The 10,122-nt window shown below is 50.5% G+C and overlaps 1 protein-coding gene across 1 annotated transcript; it reads right to left on the bottom strand.

Annotated features, from left to right (window-relative positions):
• Positions 1–2,333: 2,333 nt before the first annotated feature.
• Positions 2,334–8,478, bottom strand: hypk (huntingtin interacting protein K). Its single transcript, XM_078532394.1, has 4 exons — positions 8,089–8,478; positions 5,898–5,953; positions 3,903–3,954; positions 2,334–2,726 (listed from the first exon to the last, which is right to left on the bottom strand). The coding sequence occupies exons 1-4, from the start codon at positions 8,239–8,241 to the stop codon at positions 2,631–2,633; spliced, it is 357 nt and encodes a 118-aa protein (XP_078388520.1). The 5' UTR covers positions 8,242–8,478; the 3' UTR covers positions 2,334–2,630.
• Between the last annotated feature and the right edge of the window lie 1,644 nt (positions 8,479–10,122).

The raw sequence follows: 10,122 nt of genomic DNA, 5'->3' as shown, positions 1-10,122 counted from the left end.
GGACATGGAACAGAAATTACAACATGGAAACGGTTGCATGTTCCAATCAGCTCATGTTGGCGTTTATTTTCCATATGAGCAGCTTTTTCTTGTCACACATCCCTTTATTCCCCTTTCCTTCAGCCACCTGTCTAACCTATTTTTTAAATATTGAGAGTCTCTGCTTTGATCACTCACTTCACAGCCTCTCAACCTTGTAAGGAAGTATATCCAGCTTTTATCCGGGGTCTTTACGTGCAATCTTTCTCTCTTGTTCCAGAACTCTCTACGACTGGAAACAGTCTATTACTATCGCCTCTGCTCCATCAGTTCATCACTCCTTAAAAACCTCGATCTTTAGAATTTTCTCGCTCTAATTTTCCTCATCTTTTTTCATATTTGGCCATTTCGTCATGCTGGGGAATTTGCACCTCTCTGTACTCCCTGAATTACAAAATACTCAAGTTGTGGCTGTACTAACATTTTATGATTCCCCATTATGTCCTGACTTTTATAGCCTGTACTTTCATTACTAAACCCGGTGTTGCATTCTCATCCACTTGAACAGATTTTAATATTATGTAAATTTGACTCCGAATCTCTCTGCTCTTCCACTGCATCCATTCTACCACCATTCAACTTTCTGACCAAAATCTACTGCCTCACATTCACTGTTACTGAATTCCACTCAACAGAAATTCTGGTCCAGTCCACAACCTCATGAATATCCTTCTTTCTGTCCACATGATTAGGTACTGTACTCACTATTTAGTGAATTTGCGCAGATTTACACAAGAGGTAGGAGCAGAAGTAGACCATTCAACCCTCTGAGCCTGCTCCACCATTCAATAAGATCATGGCTGACCCGATTGTGGCCTTAACTCCACTTTCCTGTCTGCCTCCAAATAACCCTAGACTTGTAGTCCTATGGATAGCGATGGTGGAGCCTCCAATTTTTTTCCATTTCATGGCTGATCAGGAATTTCTCTCACTCTTACCACCTGTCATTTGGTTCATTGGAAGGATTTGCAGCTCGATACTCAAACTGTTTGGCCACGTTATGAACGCACGATCCTTGGCCATCAAGTGCGGGGGCGGGACTCGAACCCGGAGCTTCTGGCTCAAGAGGCATGGACACTACCCACTGCACCAAAAGACCTAACAACACTCGCTCTAGTCTTAGTTTCAAATTATTGATGAACAGCAGTCCTAGAAGACCCCGTGGGATACCAACACAAATTTCTAGCCACTGAGGATCTTCTAGTCTTTGCATCTTTCCTTAAAGAGAGAGAAATTGTTTCTGTTCGTTGGAGAATCCAGGACTAAGGGGAATAGTCTAAAGGATAGAGCCAGGTCCTTCAGGAGCAAAGTTAAGAGACACACAAAAGGCAGTAGAAGTTTGGAACTCTCCTCCACAAACAGTGCTAGATCAATTGATAATTTCAAATCTGAGGTTGATGAGATTTTTGTTGTCCAACCATCTTAAAATATAGGGGAAAAAAACATTTTTTTTGGAGTTTGGTCATAGATCAGCCATGATCTCATTAAATGGTAGAACGGACTCCAGCCGTTAAATGGCATGTTCCTGTTCCAGGTCTAGATAATGGGCCCAGCTATGATTATCTGAAGATAACCTGAATAGGGTTGAATGGCCTACTGCTGCTCCTAGTTCTTGTGTAAATCTGCACAAATTACTAAAATAGTAAGTTCAGTACCTAATAATGCGGACGGAAGGAAGGATGTTCATGAGGTTGTGGACTGGACCAGAATTTCTGTTGGGTGGAATTCGGTACCAGTGAACATGAGGCAGTACATTTTGGTCAGAAAGTTGAATGATGGTAGAATGGATGCAGTGTCCATCTAGGCGTTGTAAGAGGTGCTGATTGAGGTTTAGCAGAGACGAAATAAAATCAAAGAATCTTAGGTTAGATACAGAGCAGCGAGGAACAAAGGAACCTGATTATAACCAGGACAGTGGACATCATGTTCAAATTGCCCAGTGCACCTTGAGGACTGTGCCCAGTCAGACACAAGGGAAAGACTACAACTGTGGAGAAGGTGCAGAGAGGAGAGGAGAGAAGCTGATCCCTAGGGTTTGAGGAACTGAATTACAGAAAAGATCAGAGAAACTTTGGTTTTTCAGCCAGAATAAAAGAGGTTTTAATAACATTTTAAAAAGTAAAAAAAAAGCGATCCAGGATCTTACTTTAAATTAAATTGACAGATTAAGCAGAAATCACGGCGTCAAACTGGTAAAAGGATAATGTCAAACTGATAAGAGTTCTTCAAACTAAGAATGAACTTCCTCCCCACATTGTAAAAATCTCCAAAGGCAAACACACAGCAAAGCGAGGTTTGAGTAAGTGAACTTGTTTTTTTATTGATTCAAGTTTTCAGTCCTTTTATTCCTTCTCATTCGGAAGGTTCCGCCTATCTTCAAGATTCAGTGTTGGAACTTGAGTAGCACTTGCGCCAGTAAAGCAGTCACTTCACTGAAACCTTCCCAATCCTGTCACCAAACAGTGGGCGGTGTTTGCACAGATGGAGGGACCTTCAATCCCATTCATCTCTTGCCCCCATCCCTTTGCATTCCCCCTCCCCCTCCCCTCCCAAACTATGTCTGAAACAGTCCCAGGGAACATGCTGTGAGCTCAGTCAGTGAGAGCAATCAAAGCTTCAACGACATTTCCCAAATGTTCTCGCAGGCCCCGCTCTGCTGCAGTCCGGGAGATCTCCATCTCGTTCATCTAGAGAAAAAGTAAAAGCAAACATGTCACGGAGACGGTTTTTACGTGGTTCCTCTCACCTTCTGTAGGAGACTCCTTGTTTCGCGCTGAGTTTTTATGATGTGGTGATGGAAGCAGACTCAATAGTAACCTCCAAATTTGACAAATATTTGAAGGGGGCAGGGCTACGGGGAAAGAGCAGGGCTAATTGGATAGGTCTTTCAAAGAGCTGACACAGATGCGATGGGCTGAATGGCCTCCCTCTTGTCACAAGATTCAGCGAAGTTAAGACATTCCTGCGTTATTCTAATATGGTAACACTTTAGATCAGAACACACTTTTTTTTCAATTGGTTATTGTCAAAAACTGCAGCCACTCATCTCCATAAAAAGCAACCAGATGACTGACCAGTTAAGATGCTGGTGCCGGTTGAAAGAGGGAGACCTCCCTGCATGTCATGGATTCTTAACACCCACCTGGACGGGTAGACGGGACCTCAGTTTAATGGAATACCTGAAAGATGGCATTTCTAAGAAATTGTCAGTCCCTCAGTGCTGCACTAAAAACATTTGGTATAGGCTGAAGTTCTGGATTAGTGCTTAAATCCACCTCCTTCTGAGGTGAGAGCATAGGCGGAAACAGGTCAATAATTTTGGTCTGATTGCATGTTATCAATTTGAGTTAACTGGACCGAAGCTGCAATGAGATTTGAGTACATGATTCCTGGCTAACATGCCCAAAACCCTAAATCTTTGCAATACACAAGGAACTGATTGTAACCAGATCGCAAAAAACGTTTTAAACATTGACACAGAACTTACAGAATCAGGCCATTCAGCCCCCACCACCATGCTGGTGTTTATAGGCCATGCAAAGCCTCCTCCCTGCATCTCACTTATTTCCTTCTCCCTCACGTGTTTACCTAGCTTCTCCCTAAAAGCATCCGTTCTGCTGGAAGCTCTTACTTTTGTAGAAGTCCGGATCTGTGTGCAATCGACACTGAACACGGAGCAGGAACCTCAGCCATTTTTATTTATATTTTTCACGAGGTTATTTTTGCCCAGCCTCCAATGGATTTCGGCATCGAGCGGGAATCTCCCGTGTTTAACATGCCTCGGCATCATATTGGGCAACCGGGAGGTAAAGCTGCCTTGAATGACAAGAAAAATGCTGTGCGCAGTTACAAACGTGACTTACAATCAATTCGACATCTTCCTTCCTGATGGTCACTTTTGCCAGCTCTTTCTCTCTGCAGGGCAAAGGGGGGAAAAAAAAAAATCAACCCCAGTTCTTTACCAGGCTGAGAAATACAAAGTACAGCTATTGGGAACGATGAGTTTTCACCTCCAGGATGAGAGCCTTAAACACAGCGGGTCAGCCCAAGGAGCTGGGTCAGGGAGAAGGAAGTCGAGCACTGATCACGAGAAAAGGTAAAGGAGAATGACTGAGAATGTGGTCCCAAGGGTAGGTTTTCAGGGGGGGCTTCTGAACATGTGGGGATAGTGTGGAGGCCTGGAGGTGGCAGTCAGTGAGGTGAGGTGAGGTTTCATGGCTGCAGGCCCACGATGGCTGAGGTTCTGGCACTGCTAGTGAGGTGGAGGGGATTCACTGTAAATTAGAATCAGAACAGGCAAGGCGTGATCTAGGAGGTAATAATTATTGGGGGGGGTGGCGGGTGGGGGTCACAGGGGTTGGATGGGGCAAGGTCATGGAGATCTGTAAACAACATTGAGGATGCTAGGATAAAAGCAAAATACTGCGGATGCTGGAAATCCGAAACAAAAACAAAAATACCTGGAAAAACTCAGCAGGTCTGACAGCATCTGCGGAGAGGAACACAGTTAATGTTTCTAGTCCGTATGACTTACTTCCCCCCTCTCCTCACCATCCAAGGGCCCAAACACTCCTTTCGAGTGAAGCAGCATTTCACTTGCACTTCCCTCAATTTAGTCTACTGCATTCGTTGCTCCCAATGCGGTTTCCTCTACATTGGAGAGACCAAACGCAGATTGGGTGACCGCTTTGCAGAACACCTTCGGTCTGTCCACAAGCATGACCCAGACCTCCCTGTCGCTTGCCATTTTAACACTCCACCCTGCTCTCATGCCCACATGTCCGTCCTTGGCCTGCTGCAATGTTCCAGTGAACCTCAACGCACACTGGAGGAACAGCACCTCATCTTCCGACTAGGCACTTTACAGCCTTCTGGACTGAATATTGAGTTCAACAACTTCAGATCATGAACTCTCACCTCTATCCCCACCCCCTTTCCAATCCCCCTTTTTCCAATAATTTATATAGATTTTTCTTTTCCCATCTATTTCCATTATTTTTAAATGTATTTCCATCCATTGTTTTATCTCTACCTTTTAGCCTATTTTGATCCCTTCCCCCCACCCCACCCCCACTAGGGCTATCTGTACCTTTCTCGTCCTGCTTTCTACCCTTAATGTCACCATTAGCACATTTCTTAGCTAATATCACCACCCCTTTGTCCTTTTGTCAATGACATCTTTTGGCAATCTCCACCTTTCACTGGCCCTCGATCCAGCTCTACCTGTCCCACCCCCCACCCCATAAACCAGCTTATATTTCACCTCTTTTCTATTTTTCCTTAGTTCTGGTGAAGAGTCATATGGACTCGAAATGTTAACTGTGTTCCTCTCCGCAGATGCTGTCAGACCTGCTGAGTTTTTCCAGGTATTTTTGTTTTTGTTGAGGATGCTAGAATCAATGCTCTGGGGCAGCGGAGGTTAGTAAGGCTTGAAGGCAGTTAAGGAATAGGAAGGAGCGTAAGCTCTGACAGCAAGAGACACCAATGGAGCTCACGAAAGGATGGTGGTTTTCAGAGGTGATGGAATTGAGTGACGGGAGGAGACTGTCAGTGTTAGGGGTAGAAATATGCTGCCATTTGAAGCTCAGCTGAGGATTACAAGGGCACCGAGGCTACTGTTCATCAGCTTCAGCCTGGGCGAGTGGCCAGGCAGGGAGGTGGAAGCAGGGGCTGAGGTTTGTGACAGGGGTTGAGGTTTGTGACAGGAGCTGGAATGAATTGGGAAAGTTTTCTGCTCCCCAGCACTATTCCTGCTTCCCTCACCTTCACCAATCCCCAAAGTCTAAAGTGACGTTACATAGGTTACAGAACAACCTGGTTACAGAACAAACAACATTCATTCAACGGGAGATTCAGACCTTTCCTGTTTAGCTTTCTGTTCCCGGGATCTTCTGTCTCCAATGACGGACATTGCCTGTGAACAAAAACACACACGTCACAATCCACACTCACTGTTGTAACTAAACACTCCCCAGATCTCAACACCCCGAGCAATCCTCTTCTCCCCATATCCCCATACTCAACTTCATCCCCATAACCCCCATTTCCTGTCATCCCTATACCACCCTCATCCCCATGGCTCCCCCCTCCCCCACCACTCCCATGACTCCCCCCCACCCCATACACTCCCATGGCTCTCCCCCTATCCCTCATACTTCGATCCTCCCCTCAGCCCTCCCCCTCCCCCCCATTCCCCCCTCTCTCCGCCATTCCCCCTCCCTCTCGCCCCATTCCCCCCTCTCTACCCCCAATCCCCTCTCTCCCTCCTCCCCATTCCCCCTCCCTCTCTCCCCCCCACATTCCCTCTCTCTCTCCTCCCCAATTCCGCGCTTTCTCTCCCCCCCGCCCCATTCCCCTCTCTCCCCCGATTCCCCTCTCCCCTCCCTCTTGCCCCATTCCCTCTCTCTCCCCCCATTCCCCCACCTCTCTCTCCCCCACATTCCCCCCTTTCTCTCTCCTCCCCCATTCCGCTCTCTCTCTCCTCCGCCCCATTCCCCTCTCCCCCCCCCCCCCCCGATTCCCCTATCTCTCTCTCCTCCCACCCGATTCCCCTCTCCCTCTCTCCCCCCTACTCTCTCCTCCCTCCCCCGGATTCCCCCCTCTCCCCCACCCCGATTCCCCCTCTCTCCACCCAATTCCCCCCCCTCTCTCCCCCCGATTCCCCTCTCTCCCGCACCGATTCCCCCCCTCTCTCCCCCCTCCCCCTATTCCCCTCTCCCCCCGATGCCCTCTCTCTCCCCCCTCTCTCTTCACCCCCCCGATTCCCTCTCCCTCCCCCACCAGATTCCCCTCTCTCTCCCCCATCCCCCCCTCTCTCTCCACCCCCCCATTCCCCCCCTCATCTCCACCCCCCCCATTCCCCCCCACACTCCCCCCCCCATCCCCCCCACACTCACCCCCCCCATTCCCCCCTCCCCCCCCATCCCCTTCCCATTCCCCCAACCCCCCCACTCTCTCCCCCCCCCCATTCCCCCCCTCTCCCCCCCCCATTCCCCCCTCTCTCTCCCCCCCATTCCCCCCCTCTCTCCCCCCCCCCATCCCCCCTCTCTCTCCCCCCCACCACCCCCCCCCTCTCTCCCCCCCTCCCCCCACCACCCCCCCCCTCTCTCCCCCTCCCCCCCCCTCCCCCCCTCTCCCCCCTCCCCCTCCCCCCTCTCTCTCTCCTCCCCCCCTCTCTCCCCCCCCATCTCTCCTCCCCCCCATTCCCCCCACTCTCTCTCTCCCCCCCCATTCCCCCCTCTCTCTCTCTCCCCCCCATTCCCCCCTCTCTCTCTCCCCCCCATTCCCCCCCCTCTCTCTCTCCTCCCCTCTCTCCCCCATTCCCCCCTCTCTCTCCTCTCCCCCCTCCCCCCCTCTCCTCTCCCCCTCCCCCCCTCTCTCTCCCCCTCCCCCCCCTCTCTCTCCCCCCCCTCTCTCTCCCCCCCTCTCTCTCCCCCCCCATTACCCCCCCCCTCTCTCTCCCCCCCATTCCCCCCCCCTCTCTCTCCCCCCATTCCCCCCCTCTCTCTCCTCCATTCCCCTCTCTCCCTCCATTCCCTCCTCTCTCCCCCCTCCCCCCTCTCTCTCCCCCCCCCATTCCCCCCTCTCTCTCCCCCCCCTCTCTCTCCCCCCCATTCCCCCCCCCTCTCTCTCCCCCCCCTCCTCTCCCCCCATTCCCCCCCCCTCTCTCTCCCCCCCCTCTCTCTCCCCCCCATTCCCCCCATCCCATCCCCCTCTCTCTCTCCCCCCCATTCCCCCCCCCTCTCTCCCCCCCATTCCCCCCCTCTCTCTCTCCCCCCTCTCTCTCTCCCCCCCATTCCCCCCCTCTCTCTCTCCCCCTCTCTCTCTCCCCCCCATTCCCCCCCCTCTCTCTCCCCCCATTCCCCCCATCCCATCCCCCCCATCCCCCCACCCCCATCCCCCCTCTCTCTCTCCCCCCCATTCCCCCCATCCCATCCCCTCCATCCCCCCACCCCCATCCCCCCTCTCTCTCTCCCCCCCATTCCCCCCATCCCATCCCCCCCATCCCCCCCATCCCCCCCCCTCTCTCTCCCCCGCCCGCGGCCTCACCGTCTCCAGGTCCGAGCTGAGAATCTCTTTCTCCTCCGCATAGTCGGTCACCCGCTCCAGATCCGCCGCTCCGCTGTCGTGTTTCCGCGGCTTCTCCGCCGGCCGCTCCGTCTCCTCATTCTCCAGGTCCAGGTCTCCATCGGCCTCCGCCATCGCCTCCACGCCGCCGGAAGTCGCGTCACGTTGCACGCTGCTGCCGCCGGAAATAGCGTCATCACGCGCGGCCCTGGCGACGCGTCAGCACGTCGCTCCAGCTTCTTCCGGGTTTTACTCAGTCTTGACCCTGAGAGTGTGGGTGACAGACTGTGCACAATCCCTCTGTGCAACTCCCTGCTTCAAGCACATCCCCTGAGGCAGTCTGTTTAACCAGCTTCACAAATGTTTAAAACACACCAGAAATAAATATTCTGCAAACGTTTCCAAAACATCTCATATCACTGAAGTTGGAAAAAAGACCTAGGAACACCCAACACTGAGCAGCAACTAACAGACTGGTGACAAAGACAGCCTGAATACCAGTCTGCAAATACTGATCAAAACATGCAATGAGAGGGGAAGCACTGTGATCAGAGCTGATGCACAGAATCATTGGAGGCAATGCAGGGGAGAGCAGAGCCTGGCACATGGTGCCAGGGATTTAACATCTGAAGGAACATGGGTTTAACACTTCTAGAGGTATCGAGCAAATGGTATGAAAAATGTTTCTCTGCTAGGTTTAAATTGTGGGAATAAGACAAGGAGACAGTGATTAAGACTGATATCAGGGCGTCCTTTAGAGAGTGACTAGCGCCTGGAATAAACTCCAAGGTTAATAAGTGAAGACAAAATCCCTGGAAACATTTCCGAGGGAATTGGATCACGTATGAGGAAATGGCGGGAGTTTTTCCGAATGAATGAAAATGAGCCAATTGGCTTTCCCTGTCTGTGTGCCTAGTGACGGTTTAGTATCTTCTCCATTAGAAATCCCCAATAATTCATAATATAATTATGATAACTGCACCAGGCTGATTAAAATAAAAGCAAACTGATTTGAATTTTCACCACTGACAAAATGGACATTTTAAGCTTCTACAATTTTAACGTTGGTTTCGTGACCCCACTGTAAAATGTTCCTTCCTTTCAGACCCTACCCTGACCATCTGCTGGTCATGAGGCCTTGAATCTGTCAACGTGTATCTGTGCTCTCCCTATACCTGCAAAAGATGGTGTGTATTCCATCTCAACCAGGAGCTGGCAACATCAAAGTATCAAAATATCCTGTAATCATAATCATACAACTCCATTTGGTCTATTATGCCCACACCAACCATCCTTATTGTAATACCCAAGAAGGAAATATTTGCAGTACTAAGTTTGTTAAAATTCATTTACGGGATGTGGCATTGCTGGCTAGCTCATCTCCAACCGCCCTTGAGAAGGTGGTGATGAGCTGCCTTCTTGAACCGCTGCAGTCCATATGGTGTAGGTACACCCACAGTGCTGTTCGGAAGGGAGTTCCAGGATTTTGACCCAGCGCCAGTGAAGGAACGGCGATATATTTCCAAGTCAGGATTGTGAGTGACTTGGGGGTGAAATTCCAGGTGGTGGTGTTCCCATCTATCTGCTGTCCTTGTCCTTCTAGATGGTAGCAGTCGTGGGTTTGGAAGGTGCTGTCGAAGGAGCCTTGGTGAGTTCCTGCAGTAGATGGTACACACTGCTGTCACTGTTCGTCAGTGGTGGGGGGAGTGAATGTTTGTGGAAGGGGTACCAATCAAGCAGGCTGCTTTGTCCTGTATGCTGTCAAGCTTCTTGAGTGTCGTGGGAGCTACACTCATCCGGGTAAGTGGGGAGTATTCCATCACACTCCTGACTTGTGCCTTATAGATGCAGGACAGGCTTTGGGGTGGCAGGAGATGAGTTACTCGCCGCAGAATTCCCAGCCTCTTACCTGCTCTTGTAACCACAGTATTTATATGGCTAGTCCAATTCACTTTCTAGTCAACGGTAACCCCTAAGATGTTGATAGTGGGGGATTCAATGATGGTAGTGCCATTG

The sequence above is a fragment of the Cetorhinus maximus genome, chromosome 30 (assembly GCF_964194155.1).
Source record: "Cetorhinus maximus chromosome 30, sCetMax3.hap1.1, whole genome shotgun sequence".
In the NCBI taxonomy this organism is placed as follows: Eukaryota; Metazoa; Chordata; class Chondrichthyes; order Lamniformes; family Cetorhinidae; genus Cetorhinus; species Cetorhinus maximus.
The sequence above is the reverse complement of the archived record's forward strand: the minus strand, read 5'-3'. Positions and strand labels throughout refer to the sequence as shown.

Bases quoted from the DNA above. Each gene is read 5' to 3' on its own strand.
- hypk (XM_078532394.1), bottom strand. From the start codon at position 8,241: ATGGCGGAGGCCGATGGAGACCTGGACCTGGAGAATGAGGAGACGGAG. The intron at 5,954-8,088 runs GTGAGGCCGCGG...TTTTGTTCACAG, and splicing joins TCAGCTCGGACCTGGAGACG to GCAATGTCCGTCATTGGAGA. The intron at 3,955-5,897 runs GTCTGAATCTCC...TTTGCCCTGCAG, and splicing joins CAGAAAGCTAAACAGGAAAG to AGAGAAAGAGCTGGCAAAAG.